The sequence below is a fragment of the Cavenderia fasciculata genome (genome assembly GCF_000203815.1).
Source record: "Cavenderia fasciculata unplaced genomic scaffold Scf_Dfasci-G-o-80e12.f1-5, whole genome shotgun sequence".
Taxonomy (NCBI): Eukaryota; Evosea; class Eumycetozoa; order Acytosteliales; family Cavenderiaceae; genus Cavenderia; species Cavenderia fasciculata.
Window position 1 is genome coordinate 922,655 of NW_004457735.1, and position 20,232 is coordinate 942,886.

The 20,232-nt window shown below is 36.8% G+C and overlaps 8 protein-coding genes across 8 annotated transcripts; 2 read left to right on the forward strand and 6 right to left on the reverse strand.

The window, feature by feature from the left end:
- Positions 1-94: 94 nt before the first annotated feature.
- Positions 95-3,480, forward strand: mrkB (putative protein serine/threonine kinase; the record flags this gene model as incomplete). The annotated part of the gene is made up of 5 exons (XM_004360854.1): positions 95-114; positions 335-395; positions 1,265-1,883; positions 1,950-2,210; positions 2,294-3,480. The coding sequence occupies 5 exons, from the start codon at positions 95-97 to the stop codon at positions 3,478-3,480; spliced, it is 2,148 nt and encodes a 715-aa protein (XP_004360911.1).
- An 865-nt stretch (positions 3,481-4,345) lies between these two features.
- gpaD (G-protein subunit alpha 4) lies at positions 4,346-5,546 on the reverse strand (the record flags this gene model as incomplete). The annotated part of the gene is made up of 3 exons (XM_004360855.1): positions 4,346-4,934; positions 5,017-5,168; positions 5,247-5,546. 3 exons carry the CDS (start codon positions 5,544-5,546, stop codon positions 4,346-4,348), a joined length of 1,041 nt encoding a protein of 346 aa, XP_004360912.1.
- A 728-nt stretch (positions 5,547-6,274) lies between these two features.
- Positions 6,275-12,922, reverse strand: DFA_05192 (uncharacterized protein; the record flags this gene model as incomplete). Its single annotated transcript, XM_004360856.1, has 5 exons — positions 6,275-6,384; positions 9,158-9,239; positions 9,628-9,668; positions 10,511-10,551; positions 12,906-12,922. The coding sequence occupies 5 exons, from the start codon at positions 12,920-12,922 to the stop codon at positions 6,275-6,277; spliced, it is 291 nt and encodes a 96-aa protein (XP_004360913.1).
- Positions 12,923-13,225: 303 nt separating this feature from the next.
- DFA_05193 (uncharacterized protein) lies at positions 13,226-14,296 on the forward strand (the record flags this gene model as incomplete). The annotated part of the gene is made up of 2 exons (XM_004360857.1): positions 13,226-13,366; positions 14,075-14,296. The coding sequence occupies 2 exons, from the start codon at positions 13,226-13,228 to the stop codon at positions 14,294-14,296; spliced, it is 363 nt and encodes a 120-aa protein (XP_004360914.1).
- A 180-nt stretch (positions 14,297-14,476) lies between these two features.
- DFA_05194 (uncharacterized protein) lies at positions 14,477-14,998 on the reverse strand (the record flags this gene model as incomplete). The annotated part of the gene is made up of 1 exon (XM_004360858.1): positions 14,477-14,998. The coding sequence occupies one exon, from the start codon at positions 14,996-14,998 to the stop codon at positions 14,477-14,479; it is 522 nt and encodes a 173-aa protein (XP_004360915.1).
- A 304-nt stretch (positions 14,999-15,302) lies between these two features.
- On the reverse strand, positions 15,303-16,108 carry DFA_05195 (uncharacterized protein; the record flags this gene model as incomplete). Its single annotated transcript, XM_004360859.1, has 2 exons — positions 15,303-15,835; positions 15,877-16,108. 2 exons carry the CDS (start codon positions 16,106-16,108, stop codon positions 15,303-15,305), a joined length of 765 nt encoding a protein of 254 aa, XP_004360916.1.
- A 275-nt stretch (positions 16,109-16,383) lies between these two features.
- Positions 16,384-18,696, reverse strand: DFA_05196 (uncharacterized protein; the record flags this gene model as incomplete). Its single annotated transcript, XM_004360860.1, has 4 exons — positions 16,384-17,299; positions 17,454-17,730; positions 17,886-18,034; positions 18,395-18,696. 4 exons carry the CDS (start codon positions 18,694-18,696, stop codon positions 16,384-16,386), a joined length of 1,644 nt encoding a protein of 547 aa, XP_004360917.1.
- A 297-nt stretch (positions 18,697-18,993) lies between these two features.
- DFA_05197 (ribosomal protein) lies at positions 18,994-20,172 on the reverse strand (the record flags this gene model as incomplete). The annotated part of the gene is made up of 3 exons (XM_004360861.1): positions 18,994-19,308; positions 19,691-19,901; positions 20,129-20,172. 3 exons carry the CDS (start codon positions 20,170-20,172, stop codon positions 18,994-18,996), a joined length of 570 nt encoding a protein of 189 aa, XP_004360918.1.
- Positions 20,173-20,232: the final 60 nt, after the last annotated feature.

Consider the following 20,232-nt stretch of genomic DNA (forward strand, 5'->3'; position numbering starts at 1 on the left):
GTCCTTTAAAAATCATCATCACGAACAGACATTCAATGCTGTCACCACCACCACCACCATAATCATCCTACCTCCTCCTCTGGTAAACATAAAAATGATCAGAGACACTTGCCAGTCAGTCGGACGATTTACCATTTAACATTTAAAACAACCAAGTGTAGAATATCATCTTATTTCTATCTTTTATTATGTTGTTGTTATAAACCTACCAGTCACAACTCTTACTTGCCATATTTTTCCAACGCGCGTTGACAAACACCAAACACCAACAACTAGAAACACAAACAAATCATAAAACATAAAACATATCACTTATCCCTACTTGAATTGGTAGATTACCTCCACATCATCATCAATATCAATATCAATATCAATATCAACTCATTTTTACAAAGGTAAATTTTACTTGGCATATATTTGTTTGTTGTTGTTGTTGTAACTCACTGTACCAGTTATCGTGAGTGAGCAAGAGAGGTGGATAGACAGATGCATCGCGGGTTGTATGGATAGATAGATAGATAGATTATGGATAAATGTTTTTGTGAAGAATGTGTCCAGACTACAAATAATTTATAACACGCACACACACACGGACATATCCAGGCAAATCCAAATGATTGTTATCTGCTGTCGATGCATCTAAGACAAATTAAGTTTAAAACTCTTGAATTATGACCTCTACCCATAGTTGGGAAAACTCATTTATGCTCAGTTTTCCATCACCTCCAACACCACCAACACCACCACCACTATCCATCGATATCGTTCATTCCACCAAAACCAAAACCATCGTTTTTAACAAAACAATCATCCATCTTTAATTTGCTTATGGCAACGTCGTTGAAACAAAAGACAGACTTGTGCTGCCAGCAAAGCTAATAGTAATAGTACTACACGATAAAACAGTACTCATTAAGTTGCAACCACCACCACCAACACTCAACCCACAAAACAACAACACTAACGGATGCTGATGATTTAATTAAAATCAATCCAGCTAGCCATAAGTCTATCAATCAATTGATCCTAATTTTTCCATTCCAATTTAAATATTTGTTTTACATTCTTTTTTTTTTATTCCATTTTATTTTATTTTATCCTTTTTTGTTTTACACAATTTAATATCATATAATATAAATACAAAAATCAACTAATTAAACTTTCCATTTCCATTTAGTTTATTTATTTAAATTATCTTCTATTTTTTTTTTTAATTTATTTATTTTTCTAAAAAAAAAAGATAAATTTATTATTTAATATTTAGAGAGAAGAAATGGCAGCTGTAGATAATTCATATATCGATATACACTTGGAATCAATCCAAGAGGAAAATCATTCTTGTAATAATAATAATAATACAAATAATAATAATAGTAGTAGTTGTAGTTCATTCTCAACTCCACCTCTTCCAACTGCAAGAAGAGTTGTTATTCCCAAGGTACCATGCAAGAGAATTGGTAATTACTTAATAGGAAAAACTATTGGTTCTGGAACTAGTAGTAAAGTTAAAATCGGAACTCATGTTATCACTGGAAAACGTGTGGCCGTCAAAATCACAAAACCAAAGCGTGTCAAGGAGAGAAAGGAGATTGAACGTGAAATATCCATCCTCAAGCTCCTCAAGCACAACCATATCATCCAATTGTTTGAAGCCATCTATGAAGAGGATCGTGGACGTATCTGTCTAGTGTTAGAGTACATATCCGGAGGTGAATTGTTTGACTATATCGTCGCCAGAGGCAGACTAAGTGAAAAGGAAGCAAGAAAATTCTTTCGTCAAATTCTAAGTGGACTTATATATTGTCACGAAAACATGGTCTGTCATAGAGATTTGAAATTAGAAAATATTTTAGTTGATGATGAAGGAAATATTAAAATTAGTGGTATGTAATTAGAATGAATCTAAAATAATAATTTAATATCAATTATTTATTTATTTATTTGTTTAGATTTTGGATATAGTAATATTATTAGACCAGGATGTTTAATGTCAACATTTTGTGGATCACCCGTTTACGCACCTCCAGAAATTTTATTGGAAAAGAAATATAATGGTAATGAAGTTGATATTTGGAGTATTGGTGTCATCCTCTACTCAATGGTCACTGGTCAATTACCTTGGAGCCTTACCGATGGTGTCCAAGTAGAAGGTTTGGATAGATTGTTAAAGGGTGAATTTAAATATCCCTCAAATGTTTTATTAACCAATGGTAAGTAAACTAAACCAACAAATAATTAATGATTAGTCCTGAATACTAATATTTATTTATTTATTTATTTATTTCTACTGCAGAGGTAAAAGAATTAATTAATAGAATGATAGTAGCAAATCCAGCTCAAAGAATTAAATTGTCCGAAATTAAAAATCATAGTTGGGTAAACAAGGGTTATGATATGACTCCCGACGACGAATACAATGCCAAGAACCAAAAGAACAATAGTTATAGTAACCCCCTATCAGAATGTGTTGACGAAAACATGCCCATTCTTATCGATGCCGCTCAGAACCGCTACGTCAAGGTATCGAAAAACAGCTCGTTGTACGCCAGCACACCAAATCTCATGCCAAACCTCCCCTCACCAAGAGGAGCCTCCATCTCTGTAAATAGTGCACCTTGTGGAAGCCCGATGTTGAGCGGCTCCAGCTCGCCAACTCTTACCACTCCACCCCTCTCACCCATCGCCATGAACTCATCCACCTCCAACTCTACCATCAGCAGTCCGTCGTCGACCAGCTCGAAAATCAGTCTTTTCCACGGCCTCTTTAAAAAGAAACAACTCACCCGTCTCTCATCGTCCAACAATGGCGCCGACGCTGACCAACAATGCAACAACTGTCCGTCATGCAACAGCAGCACGTCAGCCACCACCTGTCAGTCGTCGACCAGTGCCAACACCACCCCAGGTGGTCCATCATCACCCAAGGGTTCCTCGGGTTCTTCTGGCGCCAGCTCTCCCACCTTTAACTCTTCCTATAATAATTTAGAATTCAACAATAGTCCATCTTCACCATCATCATCAAGTTCAAGTTCAAGTTCAAGCTCGGCTTCATCTGGTAATGGTGGATGTTGTCATCATCAACAGCAACAACAACAACAACAACAACAACAACACAAACAACAAAGAAGATTCAGTCTTGAAGATATCTTTAAGGCCATCAAAGGAAAGAGTAAGAGTAAAACGGAAAAATTGAGAAAAATCAAGGGTCCTTTTACACATGGCACTACCACCTCGCTCTCTCCAGCCGACATTATCATCCAAATCGAAAACTTGTTGCAGTCACTAGGCATCAAATACCAAACCAATGGATTTGTATTTGAATGCAAAAATGAAGATCAAAATGATATAGTCATTTTAGAAATCGAAATATGTAGAGTATCTGGTATGGATTTGTTTGGTCTAAAATTTAGACGAACATGTGGACAATTGAATAGCTACTCGTCAGTTTGTAAATTAGTTATTGAATCTTTACAACTTTAAACAAATAAAATTAAATTGTTTATATACCAATTGTACAATTGTTTGTTTGTCCATTCCATTTATTTATAAGGATTGTTGTTTTTTTTTTGGACCAAAGAATATTTATCTAACTTGTACAAAAAATAATTAAAATACTTTAAAGAATAATTAAATTATTATTAACTTTTATGATAAAGTTTTTATTTGTTTTGTTTTTATTATACATGTAGAATGAATCTATATAATATGGACCATTGGTTAAGGCGAACGTTGGAAAAAAAAAAGAATTCTTTGATAAAAATGATATTGGTATTACTTTTTTTTTTTTTGTTGTTAAGTTTGTTGTTGTTCAAAAAAAAGGCTATTGTTGATATTGAAAAAATAAAATAAACGAACTGTTTAGGTGTTGTCGTGTCCAAACAATCTATCTTTGGATTATAATAAATAAGGTTGGTTTGGGGTAAGTATGTTGTTGTTGTTGTTGGACTAAAATCAATCATTGAGGCCTTTTTTTTTGTTATTATTATTATTATTATTATTGTTGTTTTTGGTATTTTTTGTTTTGTTGAAAATCTAAATATATATAATCATTCCTACGACTATTGTTGCTGCTAAAGTTGTTTGTTGTGATATAATTAATGTGTTGTGTACTACTACTATGTGTATTATGTGGAGGGGGTTTGTTAACAATATTGTTGGTGGACAAATTTAATATTTATAAACAGGGGGATGATAATAATCGGACGGGATGGATGGATGGATGGATGAAATTGATATTGATATTTGTGGTACTACTGCAGTTTAATATAGAAGGTGGAAATGGGTATTGTTGGGGGGGCGACGAACAAACGAACGAGAGGGATGACACGGACGAACGATTGTTTGCTTAAAAGTGTTCAAGAGCTTGACTGAGAATAGTTTGACGGACAGCCTTGAAGACAAACTTGATGTTTTCAGTATCGACGGCACAAGTGGCATGAGTGTAGATGGTACGAGGGGATGGACCTTGTGCGAGGTATTGGGACTGGATAAACATGGCAGCGTCTTTGTACTTGTTTGGACCAGTGTACTCTTGGAAGCAGGATTGGAGTGGGACTCTCTTGAGCTTGTCCTTGAAGAGATCCTTCTTGTTGAGGAAGAGTACGATGGGTGTCTCTTTAAAGTAGTCGCAGTTGACAATCTCCTTGAACAAGGCCAACGACTCTCTGGTACGGTTGACAGTCTCATCTTCACGGAGTACTTGATCATAGTCGGACATGGCAGCCACGAAAATGACGGCAGTGACGCAGTCAAAGCAATGGATCCACTTACGACGTTGACTTCTCTGACCTCCGACATCGACAATCTTGAGACGAATCTTTTCAAAAGTAAACTCTGACTCTTGGATACCAGTGGTTCTGACACGACATCGAAGAACATCTTGTTCATTTGGAATGAAATCATCTTTCATATATCTATCAATATTTTCAAAGAAACTAAATAATAATAGAAAATAATAACAAATTAGTATAAAATATATAGATAAATGGATAATTCATTATAATGGATTGGTCTTACTAGGAAGCTGAATCATTGAGTTGGAAATGTTTATCTTTTTGTGCATATGTATCTTTGATTCCTTTATCATCCCATAGATGTTTAATATCGTCTGCCAATTGTAACCATGATTCATTACCAATAGTTCTACGTAAAATATTTGTTGCTCTTTGCTATAATATAATAATAAAACAATAATATTAATATCAATCTGGAAGATAATACTTTTCATTTCTTTTTTGTAGTCTTACCTTATTTTCTGGTTTATCTAAATCTACACCCAATTTTGCTGATGCTGTTAACAATGCCTCCATTTGACTTATACAATTTGAATATACAAATGCACGATATTCGAGCAATTCTTCTTTGGTGTAACCACCGTCTTCTTGGATGATCTTCATTTGCTTAAAGATTGTTGACTTTCCAGACTCTCCTGGACCCAACAACAATAGTTTGACAAACTTTCTGAGCTTTCTTCTGTCGGTTTCAATCATACGATCAATCTTTGAAGAGGCTTCAGTCTCTTCTGATCCAAAACATTTGAATTTCATTCTTTACTTTTTTGTTTGTTGAGAATATTAATAATGTATTACTACTACTGTTGCTGCTATATATTCTTCTCCTTGTTGTTTAACTATATATGACTATTTATATGTGAACGAGGGTTAGGGTTTGGTTCAAATTAAAGAACAAAATTGAAAAACAAATGCTTTTTTTTTTTTTTTTTTTTTAAAGTCATTTCATGTCTTTAAGCGGTAACATTTGCGAGAGGTGTCGTGAGGTAGAGATGGAGATACATACCTATTTAAAAATATAAATATATTTCCTTTCGCTTTTTTGTTTTGTTTTTGTTTTATATATAAAAAAAATTATATACGAGTGTTCTTGTTGTTATCTAATAATAATAATAATGTAAACAAAAAAGAAGAAGAAGAAGAAGAAGAATGATTGATGATTAGTTAATTAATTTAATATGTGTGTTAATATATATATAGAGATAAAAAAAAATAAAATGAATGTTGCAAAAGAGAAGAGTGTTGTTGTTGTTGGGACAAGAGAGAGAGGAGGAGTAGTGTGGGTTTGGTGGGGTGGATTGCGATGAGATATATTTATCTTTTTTTTTTTTTTTTTACTTTAACAAACACACTACCTACTAAACTAAACTAAAACTATATACTTTTTGTCTTGTGTGCCTGTGACGACTCGAATAATAATAATAATGCTTATTGTACAGATGTAAATATAAATAACTATACTTCAAGATTTGTACTATATAATACTATTTCTCGTTGTATGTACGATGTGAATGAAGATTGGTATATGACGATGATGATGATGATGAGATGAAGTGAAATATATTTATATATTCTAGATCGCTTCTAACTACTACTATTGGTACAAGTATCTGTTGTTACTAACTACTACTACTATTACTGCTACTGATTTGTTTTGTGTTTTGTTGGTTAAGCTCTATTTGTTTAATTAGAGGCGACGAGGAAAGTGAGAGGAGAAAGGGTAGAGAGAGGAGAACAGAAAAAAAAAACACAGAGAAGATAAAAAAGATAGAGATCCACTTTGATGGTTTAGAATTATTTAAAATTTGCTGCCTTGATCACTCTCTATGCCCCCATCCACGATCGGCAAACTCAGTTTCAAAGACGACCCCCATGATTCCAAAGCTGCAAATGTAAAAAAAACAAGAAAAATGGTATGGTGGGACGAGATCGCCCTCCCCAAACTTTGGCTAAAACAGTGTCTGATGACAACGACAAAGACGAGATTTGTTTTATGTGAAAGTCGAGTTCAGATAGATTTGACAAAACAAGGTTTTTCTGATTGGCCTTTTGGCTGCGAGGAACCGCAAGCGCTATAGAGGGGGAGGGTTGGCAGAACAGAAAAACCGTCGCTCAACCTCTACGTGTAGTGTTGGTATTCGGCCTTAACCGGTTTTGTTCGATAGATATTCTAGGTGTTGATGGGCACCCAATAACAATGACCTCCCCCACCCACTCCTGAAACTAGGGTGCTCCCAGCTTATAGTGATTAATCACCATCAAACACCCAAAATAACTATAGGGATAGTTAGGCTATCTCCCTCTGAGATTGCCCCATTTAAATCTACTCTTCTTCTTTAAATACCATCAGTACTGGAGGTGTGTGTGTGTTGACATCAACGAATTGGTACTTTGAATTTAAAGATAAAGATAGATTGATGGCCAAATACAGTTGATTGGGTGTGACTGTTGTTGTCTTGATAGGGTTTCTAGAACCCAACAGCATTTAATTAATTTAGTGTGTTGGAGGTTGAAAGGGTGATCGATGGTGGATGGGTGTTGTTGGGCTATTGTTTTCGCAATCGCTAAACCGTTGGACAAGACTAAAAAAAACGAGTTGGATCATATCTTTGCAGGAGTGATGATGGTGGGGTGGAAAATTTTCTAACAACACAACAAAAGAAAACTATTATTATTATTATTATTATTATTATTATTTACATACCTTTTTTTGGTTAATACTTTTAATCCTGGGTTGGTTAATTCTTCTTGGTTTGGTTTGATTTGGTTGGGGGTAATGGAAAATAATACAATGTTATAAATATATATATATGATTCTAAATCCTTTTTGGTTTTACAATGATATAAATAAATTAGAATAAATTAGAATAAATAAGATTAATTATTAAATAAATAAATAAATTAGAATAAATAGTGGATGGCGCGGGAATGGTTTGGAGGAGGGGGGTGGTGATGTGGAACAGTACTGTTTAATTTATAAAAGGAAAGTAATAATTTTAATGTAATGGAATTTGATTGATAAAAATAATAATAATAATAAATAAGAGTAGGGACGAAAACTAATTATTTGATTTGATTGATTGATTAGAGAGTGAGGTAGTTGGTTTGTTTGATTAATTGAACAATTGGTTTTGGTAGGTAGGTAGGTAGGAGGGTGTTTTGTTTGTTGCAGCTGCTGTTCAATGTTTTAAAAAAAAAAAATGTTTGTTTCTCTTTCTCTACAGATTTTTTGGTTGTTGTTGTGATGGTTAATATTGTAGTTTGAGTGGGGAGCAACAATATGTGAACAATTGTTGTGTGTGTGTGTGTCTTGTTGATCTCCTCTTTTCCCTGTTTCTTTAATGATCACAATTTAATTTAAATTTGGAAATGGATGCGTTAGGAAATGGTGATTTTGCAAATCGATCCCTCCCTAACCACCCTTCCTCTTCTTCCACCTCTTCCACACAAATCTTTTTGGATGGTGGTAGTTGATTGTTTTTGTTTGAGCAGTACACACACATACAAACACACACGATCCTCTGCTCCTCTCCTCCCACCATTGTCAAGTTAAAATCAAATGTGGTGTTGTTGTTGATTGAAAGTGAGTGAACAAAGAGGTGCATACCATCATCATGTGGATGTTTGTTTGTTTGTTGCCAACGATAATATATCCAGTTGTGTGTCTGTGTGGGTGTGAGGTGATGTTGGTGACAAAACATATAGAATAGATAGTTCAACGCACAACAACATCAACAACAACAACAAGCGAGTATTGATGTTGGATTTGGGATCCAAACAGGCAATTGTGTGGTTGACAGGTTGCCTTCCAGAAGAATAATAATAATAATAATAATAATAATAATAATAATAAATCATTAAACATGACAGTGAGACAAGATTGTGATGTTGTGATGAAAGAGATGTAGAGGAGAACAACAACAGCAACAACTAATAGTTTGCAGATGTTCAAAAAATGATAAACAGGGATCAACTCTTTGGGAATGATGGATGGTGACTGTGTGTGTCTGTGAGTTTAGTTTTAAAACGAGTTCACTGATTTCCGTTCCAATGTCTTTATGTATGATTACATCATTTATATAATGGAAATGGATGGATAGTGGAACACCACCATGCTAGCTAATTCATGCACGCGTGTGTATGCGTGTGGGGCAGATTGGATTGAATTGGAATAGTGGTTTGGTGGTATTGTCATTGTAGATCCAGTTTTAAAATAGACAATATGATGTGAGGAAGGGATGATGAATTGACAACCAACCAAGCAAAGCAGATCATCCATAAAAAAAAAGAAAAAGACGATATGACAGGTTAACCCTCCCTTTTAATGATGATGATGTTTTGATGATATGATATGGGTTGATTGCTACTGGTATAATTGATCTTCATGTATGCTTTAATTTCCTTTTTCAATTTAGCTCTTTCTTCTCCACTTGCCTTTTTCAAATCAATCTTTAAATATTATTATTATTTGTTTGTTTGTTGGTTTGTGATGAAGAGAAAGTAAAGTAAGACGATGATGATGAGGGGTAGCAGACACACATATTAAAAAAAAACAAATGGTTTTAAAAAAGGGGGGTGTGACGGGAGGCACCAAAATCATCGCAACTCGCCGTTCTACTTTAGTTTAGTTTGAAACAAACCACCCAACAACCTCTTTGCGTCTTTTCACATCATCCTTTTGATGGATAAAAGAGAGGATATTTCTAACCATCAATCAAATAACAACACCAACAACAACAATAGTAGTGCCGTGAAAAGAGTATAGAGGATAGAGGAGAGTAGAAGAGATCAACTGATCATTCGATTCATCATTGCAAAGGTAATAACTTTTACTTACTTGAAAATTTGTACAAGTGTCTGGTCTGGGTGAGTTAAACTCTAAAGTTGTTGTTATTATTGTTGGTTGGTTGATTATAAATATACAAATTATGACTGGTCAAGTTGTCAGGTAATGAAATAATTAAACACGAAAGATGATGATGATGATTATTGTTCTAAATCGAAATCATAAAGCTCTTCTCTTCTCTCCTCTCACTTTCTAAAATGCAGTTGTGAATTGATTTGAATTAAATGGTTTTATTTTGTTTGGATGTTGCTCATTCAATCTCCTTGTACACCACTACCTCCTCTTCTCCTCCTCCTCCCTCTCTACGTACGCAAGTATTATTGCCTCTCGTTCATGCAGTTTAATAGTAGCAGCACCAGTCTCTCTTGTTGTTGTTACTTTACAAGAAGGTGATAAAGGGATTCATTCATCTACTGGTCACAGGTCGAATCACAGTTGATGAGCCGATGATCTCCAACGCTTGCTACAACTACAACAAAACAATTGTAGTATACTGCGCTGTGCTGTATCCCTTGTATGGGTATTTGGTAAACAAACAAACATCCACGATAGTGTGTGTTGTGTGTGTAAGAGAGAGATCGAAAAGAAAAGTACTTGTGATGGTGTGGTCGATCACACCCACAATCTTGAAAAGCAACCAAGGTTATATTTAGCACAATTGTGGGTGGTGTGTGTTTAATTTAAAAACAAAAATCGGGGAGTCGATGCGGTACCTAAACCCCAAGCTACACACAATCAATCAAAGAGGCAAAGGTACCCGATATTCTCCAACCAACCGCCACCTGGCCAATGACAGCTATAATCCATGTGACATTTATTTATTCAGTGGCCACCAACAAAACGATCGGCGCGTCTGGCAATACTGAAGACTAACGATTGAAATCAACCTGTATCATTGAGGTTCCTGAAGGAGAGCTGCATAAGAAAAAGGGGGTATTAATACATGATGGCGCAGATCAAAAGAAAAAGGACATGAAATGTATCAACCATGGATCCTTTATAAGAAGGATAATCAATGGGATTCCCATTCATTTGAAGGGGTAGAGTAATATCTAGCCAGAGAGAGTTGATAAAATACAAAAGATAGATAGGTAGGTTGTTCCAATCAAATGAATCAAAACTGTTGTACAATTTTGATCTATTGATAGCATAGATTAAATCTAGGTAACTCATAGTTGGCAAAGAATCTGATCAATTATTATCCAATTCTCTTAAGAGTCGATAAATATATTGTCCACGACAACAGGCCATGTTGTAGCCCCATCAATCAAACAATCAATCAACATTCAATCGGATAAACCAAATCTTTTTTTAACCCACGGTATTCATGGGGATTTATCAGATCATCGATTGAGTTGGAGTTGAATTGGTGATGAATATCCCATTCCCAGATACGACAACTAAATATTTAACTCTCTCTCTTTTGTTGTTTGTTTTGTTTGTTTTGGTTGTTGTTCTTGTTGTAATCGTTTCAACGAAACCATATGTTCAATGTGTCATATTTAACCACAATAATTCTTTTACTTTGTGTATATCTATTTTGTTTGTTTGTATAGTTATTTGGGATCTAAAAACAGAACTCTGCTAGCAAAGCACCGTTTTGAGTTGGCGGTTCTTTTTCAAAAAAAAGAAAAATATGATGATTTTTAGGTTTGAAGGAAAGATCTGATGCATCTATTGTTTCGTCGATAGAACGTCTTTCAAACAACGGAAAGAAAAAGGCAGAATCGGCTGATTTTGATGGGAAACCTCCGTGTTGGATTGTGTGCTTTGTGGATTCATGAATCTGTTTTGGTGTACGTCTATGTACTATGGTACCCGCGTGCTTTTTGTGGGGGTGGAGGCCATGCGATGATGTTCTAGATGTGATATCGCCGAATTTGAGAAAAGAGAGGGGGGTGAGTCCCTCTTGCTTGCCTTTGTGTCTAGCTAGCTAGCTAGTACTATTCTCTTTCTCTGATCTAATCTTAAGATAGTACTTTCTTCTTCTTCTTCTTCTTATCCTCCCTGTGTACTGTACTGATGTATGCATCATAACATAATAATATAACTGACAACAAAACAAAAGAGAGCTAGGTAAGGTACCAGAACAAAACAACAAGAGTTTAATATTATTATTTCAAGCAAATTATAAATTAATTTACGACGACGACGACGATACAGAGACTTATCCTCCTCCCTTCCTCATTCCTCCCTTCCTTCATATCACATTTTTTTAATATTGATATCAAACCTAACCCACTCCCAACCAATTCACATTTCATTGTACAATTATTGATCTGATCAGATAATAATAATAATAATAATAATAATAACAACACAATTCAATTGTATATCTACCCTTTAAAGTCGTCATCCCACTGCTCTGTACATTCATTCATCATTCATCCATTCATTCACACAACACCACCCAAAAATCTAATTTAACCCAAGAGAGATACAACCATTTATTTTACACTTGATATCATCATCATCATCCATCATCATATCCATTCATTCATTTCATCTAATTCAAAAAAAGACAGTTCTTTCAAATAGATAGATAGATAGATAGAGAGTAGAGAGTAGAGTTATAACTTGACTTGACTTTAAGTAAGTAGTCATTCTTGGACATGCATGCATAGATTATCTGCGCACCCTCCTCCACTTTCATTCAAACCAAAAGATATTTGGTCGACCATTTTTAGCAAAAAAAAAATTCAAAAAATTCAAAAAAATCACAACGCGATGAACAAATCATGGTAGCCTGAAAAAGAAACCCTCCTATTCTTTTGTTCGAGGTTGTTTGTTGTAATCATAGTAGTAGAATAGAAAGTAGAACAATTGTACAAGTTAATCTGATAATATACCAAAATAGAACAATCTTATTTGTTTATGTACATAGTAGCTCCATCATTTTCAACCAAAACAACAACCATTCAACTACAACAACAACAACTACAGTAACAAAGTTTTCATTGAATGTGCAATTAGTAACTGCAAAAATCAGAAAAAAAAGTAATATTTTACTCTTCAAAAGCAACAACAAAAAAGAAAAGAGGATTGTCAATTTTGTTAAATTAGACGAATGACAGACACACAAAGATAAAGAGACACAAGCGATAACTACGACTATCACCGATATATATATATATATATATATATATATATATATAATCACGACACATAGATACATACAAACAAATATACGTCTATCAACAACATCATATCAACCTTTTTTCAAGTTCCCTTCAAACACACAAAAAGATTATTTTAAAACTTAAACTTACACTATACATTTAATCATTGTTATTATCTAGAGAAACTAAATCAAATATTTAGGGATCAAATAAATAACAACACAATAACAATAACAATAACAACATACAAGTAACAGGGAATTATTTATTTATTTATTATTATTATTATTATTATTATATTTTTTTGTATTATAAACAACCCAACATCATTAACAACAGCAATAATAACATTACATTACATTGCATAATCTTTTCCCCCCAACAACAACAACAACATCTTTTCAACCAAATAATAATTTTAATAATAATAATTTACTATAGTAAAACTACTTTGAATAATAATAATAATAATGACAGATTCAAAAGTTGAACCAATTGTTGTATTACAATATGAACACTTACCCGAGTATCGAGTGGTGAATCTAAAGAGTAGTACACAGAGCATTCAAGTCGATGGCGATACAGATGAACCATTCCTATCGACTAGATCAGTATCGACCTATCCTTTGTTGCCAGGCGGCGAAAAGGACGGAGACCCCATAGCAGATAAGCTATTTGTGCAAGTGCATAGAAACCGCGCCATCTTGGCGATTGCCGACGGGTGCAATTGGGGCAAGCGTCCCGCCATGGCCGCACGCGACGCCATAGCCGCCTTTGCCAACTACTTTAATACACGACAAGACGACATCCAGACACTACAAGACGCCGGCCACTTTTTGCTGCGTGCCTTTTGCGAGGCTCATAATAAGATTGTCGAGGGCAAGGACCTCTGGGAGGCCGGCACCACGACACTGCTTGGCGGATTGGTGCTCGAGCTCGAGGACGCCGCCGGCCAGACCAAGTGGGGCTTTTTGTGTGCCAGTGTCGGCGACTGCAAGGCATTTTTAGTATCGATGCGTAACCGCGAGGCGACCGACGTCACCAATGGCAATCGTTGCAATCTCAGCGACACTCGTGACCCTGGAGGTCGTCTCGGCCCCTATGTCGGCCAGGGATGGCCCGACCTTCGTAACCTCAAGCTCTATTTTACAACGTGCGAAGAGAATGATATCGCTTTGATCGTGTCGGACGGCGTGCACGACAACCTCGACCCCATCATGCTCGGCAAGGTGCCGACAGAGCTGGGCGTCGATGCCAGCGGGTGGGAGGAGTTACAACAGGACGATTTATTGCGTGCAAAGACTCAGTTTATGAAAAAGTTATTGGAAGAGATTGTATTTAGCTCCACCAGTGCCGGTGGCAAACCCAACCCTTCCGACATTACACAAAAATTAATAGAGCACTGCAGTCAGGTCACACATCGCGCCAGAGATTTTATGGAAAAGTTCCCAAACAAAAAACAACCAAACGATTATCGAGAGTATCCTGGTAAAATGGATCATACTACTTGTGTAACTTTTCAAATTGGTCGTTCAAAATAAATAATATAAATAAAACAAAACAAAACAATTAATAATAACATTACTTTTTTTAAAAAAAAAAAAACAAAAACAAAACAACAATCAATTATTTTATTTGTTTGTTGTTATATACAAGTATGTGTGACTATGTACAAAAAGTTTTGATTTCTTTTTTATTTGTTATTATTTTTGTTTTTTTTCCTATCTATGAAAATAACATTTAAAACATCTAGTTTCATTAAATAATGGTCTACTAATAAATTTGATTTGTCCCAATGCGAAACCGTAATCACCGGATTTGAAAGGAAGTGGATCGGTCAATGAATAGGAACGTTCAATGGTTTTGTTGTTGGATCCAGGAATAAGTTCTTTGATGGCATGTTTTTTGATGTATGGTATGTCTAAATCCAAATCATTGGTAAATAGAGTTGGATCGGTGATGGAGATGATCAATGTTTTGATATTGACCAATGGAGTGATTTGTTCAAAAACTGCTGTCAGTTTGGCGATACATTCTTTTAGGTGACCAGAAAATTCACCTGTCAATTCAATTGTATGAAGAGTCTTGCTCTCTCCAAGCGCTGTATAATTGTTCCATCTAGTGATACACAATACTTCTAGTTTGGTATCTGCGTGCAATAAATACTGTTTAAAGAGTTCGAGTAGTGTGGTTGTCTTTTGTACTTGATGTCCATTTTCTTCGACGAGGTGTTGAATGAACATTTCTAATCGAGTGCTGTTATTGTCGAAACCAAGCACACGAAGATCCTTGAATTTCTTGAGCGAGTCGGTCAAGCCAGACGACTCGGATAGGTTTCTCAACTTGAGCGAGGTGAGGTTGGTGTTGCGCAGGTCGCTGGGTGTACAGTGGACGCCAAAGATTTTGAGTTTCTTGATGCTGATCAGATCGTTGCATGAGTGTGGCGACATGCGGATGGCAGTGAACGAGGTGAGACTGGGCAGGTTGGCCACCTTGGGCATCAGGTAGGTCGAGCCAGGTCCCTTGGCAAGTGTCAGACTGGTGAGATTAGCAAAGACCTGCTTGTAGTCTGGACCGGCAGCGTCGAGCACCTGGCCAAAATCCTTGTCGATGATGCGCAGCTTGACAATATTCTTGATCGACGAGAATGGGTGTTTGAGGTGCTGATACAACTTGCACTTGTTGTCCGTGTAGGCATTGTACACGTGTGCGTAGCAGAGATCGAGCTGTGTAAACAGAGTCGACACGTACTTGTAAAACTCTTTCGAGATGAGCATCAGCGACAACTGGCGACGGAACGCAAAGCGTTCTTCGGCAGGCTCGCTCGGCACCTGCAATCGCCAGCAGTATGTCAATATCTTGATGATCGTGTATGGCGGCAACGAATACTGCACCGTGCCACGGTGGTACCCGTCCATCTCCTTTTTGGCCTGCTCTTCGGCACGCATCTTGACTTGAAACTCGACAAACGCGCCTACAATGTCTGCCTTTTTCGTGCGACCCGTCAGCTTGACGTTGAACGCCTTGCACAGGTTCTTGAGCGTCGCAACAGTCATCTTGGTGAGCTCTGGCACGGTCAGCTCCAAGTATGTTGGGTACTGCTCCCTCAACCTTTTCAAACTATCGTCCAGCTCTTGTTGAGATTGTCTCACAATACCCGGGCGCAGTGCCATACCCGCATGCATAAAGTTGTTCCAAAACACCGTGTTGTGCAAATGATCATCATCAGTATCAGAGTCTGAATATTCATCTGAATCAGAGGAATCATATCCTATACCATCTCCAAAAAAGTATTGTAGAAATTGACCTCCAACAGTACTATCGTCACTATCATCATCACTATCATAAAACATTTTTCTTTCTTCTTCTTGTTTGTTTTACTATACTATTACTATTACTATTACTATTATCTATATTTGTAAATGCATCGGTATCTATCTATCTATAATCTAAAAAACAAAAGATAATGAAACTTTTAGTTCAAACCCCTCTCATAGACATCAATTAATTAAAATGTTTTGCCAAAAAAGGTATGTGAGAGTTTGAAACTTTGGATATTTGGTGTAACAAACTCAAATAATTAAAACAATATAATGTGAAGTAATCCTGTACATCTCTTTTGATTTATTTATTTTTTCTGTGGAGAGTTTTTTTTCTTTCTTAGAGAGAATGGTTTTGGAGGGGAAATTGGTTGAGGAAGAGAGGAGATTTCTGTTTCCGTTGCTTTTGTAGGTGTTGAAACTACAGTTGGTGGCTGAGGATTTACTGGTGATGGAGTATCTATAGTTGGTATTGGGTTTGCAACTACTGTAGTTTCAACAGCAGAAGTGGCAGGAGTTGGTTTGGATTGTTTCTTGGGAGTTGGTTTTGCCTTTTTCTTTTCTTGTTTGACCTCTTTTTCCTCTTCTTCTTTTTCTTCATTCTCTTTTTCCTCTGCCTTTCTTTTAATATCTTTCTTTTGTGTATCGATTTCCATTGGTTTGACATTGTTGTTATTTGTTGTTGTTGTAGAGGTGGTGGAAGTGGTGGAAGTGAACAAGTCGGAAAAAGTTAACTTCGGAGCTTGGCTGGTCAAAGTTACAGGAGTTGAGGGAGAGTTGCGGTCAAAGAAAGTAATCTCGCTCAAATCTATGGCACGAGGAGGAGGAGTAGAGGTAGCAACAGGAGAAGCGGTATTTGAATCTAATTGGAATTGTGGATTTGGTATCTTTGTCAAGAATATCTTGTAGACTAATCCGTTTGCAAGAACAGAGTTGATGGTTGGTTTGATTCCATTGATCTCCCAAATACCGCACTCGGCAGACTTCATGTTATAATCAGATATATTCTTTTTGATGGTGGCAAGACCTTTGTCTTCGGACGCGCAGATGGTCAGTTTGGTGGCATCTCGGAGGTTTTCCATTTGTTCGAGTAGGTCTGTGATTTTGGTGAGCGTGTGGGTGATCTCAATCGACTTGATCCGCTCCATACCCTTGGTGACGGGTTTGGCCGCGGTCGAGAGGAAAAAGTTGAGTGTGAGACTGATATGGGAGATGGACGGGATACTAAATATCTTTGTGCATTCTGGCTGAGGGATATGCGATTGGAAGGCAATACCGAGGCTGGTGAGACTGCGCATCTCGCCCAATCGGTCTCCCAACGTGCCCTTCTCATTCGCGTCGTAGTCGCGCACATGCACACTGTGCATCTTGCGCATACACTGGAATCGGCGGCCGATCGGGATGTTGATCTTGACATTGGCGGGGTCGGGGATCGTGAGGTATCGGACCAGCTCCTTTTGACTGGGTGTCGACCGGATGACCAACACTGACAGCAGCGGCATCGACTGGTCGATATGCGCAAACAACTTGATCGTAAACGCCACGTTGGGTGCGACCAGCTTGGTGACGGCGGGGAAGTTGAGCGACACACGCAGCTGCACCGCCGGCATGAGGAGGGGTGCGTCTGTCTTGTGCAGTGTCAACGACTGCACGGTCTCAAACATGGCCATGTTCCCCTTTCCTCGGGTGAGACTCTGCATGTCACGTTCGTACATATCAAGCTTGGTGATACGACGAACCGGGTTGTACGGACTGTTGAGATGTGCCATCTCGTCGAGCATCGGGTCTCTCGACTCGTACAAATACACACGACGATACGTCGCAAATGAAACAGCCGTGTTGAGATGCTCGCTAACGAACCTAAACATCTCTTTGGACACTATTGCAAGTCCCAGACGCCACCGATGATTCGTCCAAGCCAACTCTGCATCACCCACATACGGACGGTGCCACGCATACCTTAATATCCTTTTAATCACATCCAATGGCAGACTATAGTCACTATACTCTTCTGGAGGACTATCTGCCAAAAATGATTTGCCCGTATATGGTTCCAGTTGTAACAGTCTGTCTCTATGCATATCTTTGGTGACAATCTCGACATAGGTTTTGTTCACTACCGTAGTGCCATTTGGATCCGTCTCCACTACGGGGACAGTTGTTTGGTTGAGTATGTGAAAGTGTTCGATGAGCATTTGGATGAGATCCTCCTTTTGCGCGCCAATAGGGACCACCAACTTGTGTTGTTTTGCCAACTTGACCATGTTTTCATAATCCAATGCCATGCGATACTTTGTTTGACACGATGCCAAATCATACAAGTCGAAATCAAATCGACTAAACGAAGAGAGGAATTCTACCAGTCCCTTTGGAGTTACCTTTCCATCAGGATTGCTAGTTTGTTGTGCACGGTCTGGATCCAAGTAAATGTCATGATTCTTTTGTAAAGAATTGAAAATACCATTCTCTTCATCATCATCATCACTACTACCACTTGAACTTGAATCACAATCCATTACATTGTTTTCATTGTTGTTATTGTCATCATCATCATCATCATCACTACTACTACTAATACCTTGATAATCCACCGATTTAATCTTTGGTAAAAATGATTCCATAGTTATCATATCTTTCTGTCTATCTTCTTATATATAGGTATATCTATATATCTATCTATCTATCTACTATCTACTCTACTCTATCTATCTATCTATTTGTACATGTGCATGTATAATATATATGTGCACCTAGAATGTAATTGAAATGAAATGAAGTTGAACCTCAACTTACTTGACGCAATTTCCAATTTTGGGTATAAAAAAAAAAAAAAAAAAAAGAACTTATATATGTATGTATTATTAATTATAAAATTGGTATTAAGAGATTTATTATTTGTTGTTGTTGATTTTAATATTTTAGTTGGCTTCAGCTTCAGCACCTGCAGCCTTGATCTTGGCGCAAATCTTATCGGCTTCTTCCTTTGATACTTTTTCGGCAATGACTGATGGTAATTTTTCAACCAATCCCTTGGTTTCCATCAAACTGAGAGATGGCTTAATCTCTCTCAATTCCTTAATAATCTTGTATTTGGCTCCTTCTGGAACCTTGACCAAACGAACTTGGAATTCTGATTTTGGTGGAGCGGCGGCGGCAGCTGGGGCAGCGGCAGCGGCTGGTGCACCACCTCCTCCAAGGTTGCTCATATCAATATCTGGAATACCTAATCTGGTCTATAAATTATAATAATTATTTTGAATGATTAGTAAAAAAGAAGAAGAAGAAATATATATATTGTTTTAACAAATGGACATGAATCGTCTTCAAAACGAATCAGTCAATGAGCCAACTTAACACCAATCATCAACCAGGCCAACCACCAATTTTACATCTTTACATGTATCCATCCATCATTCTATTCTATTCAAACATTTCACAAATTAAAACATATTCATTCCCTATTGTGTAAATTATTATTATCTGATCGCAGTTGGTGGGTGGGTTGAGTTGATTGATTGATTCGTTTTTTTGATGCAATGATGATGATCGCCATCATGAGTCCGCCTATCATATTCCATTTGTTGTTTTTTCATCTATCTGATAGAGTCTACATACTTGAAGCAATTGAGTCAATTCAATAACCTCTAATAAACTTAACTTTTCAATCTTTGAAACGACTTCTTCGACTTGAGCAGAGTGTAATTTGCCTGGTGTTGGTGGGAGGACATCAACCTTTACATCTGTAGAAAAGGATCTGTTGTTGATGTAGCTATTTGCACAGTTGTAAACAGCTGGAGTATATGATGGTTTGCTGATGTTGATGCATCTATAATATTATATAATATTGTAACTTTTTGATTAATTTCCGTATTGTAACAAGTCATCATCATTTTTAGTGTAGGTGTGCAGTCGTAGCAGTAGTAGTGATCTGTTAATTCATTCATTCATTCCAACAACGATCATTTCTATCTATATTACTACTCCTACTACTACTACTAATACTACGACTACACAAACCATATGATCGATCGAAATGAAATGCATGATATATACCTTGCAGAGTTGTGTGAAACGAGTCTAAGTGATCTGGCAAACATTTTGTTGATTATTATTATATTATGGAGAAGAGAATACTATCACTGTCACAGTTGCGCTAA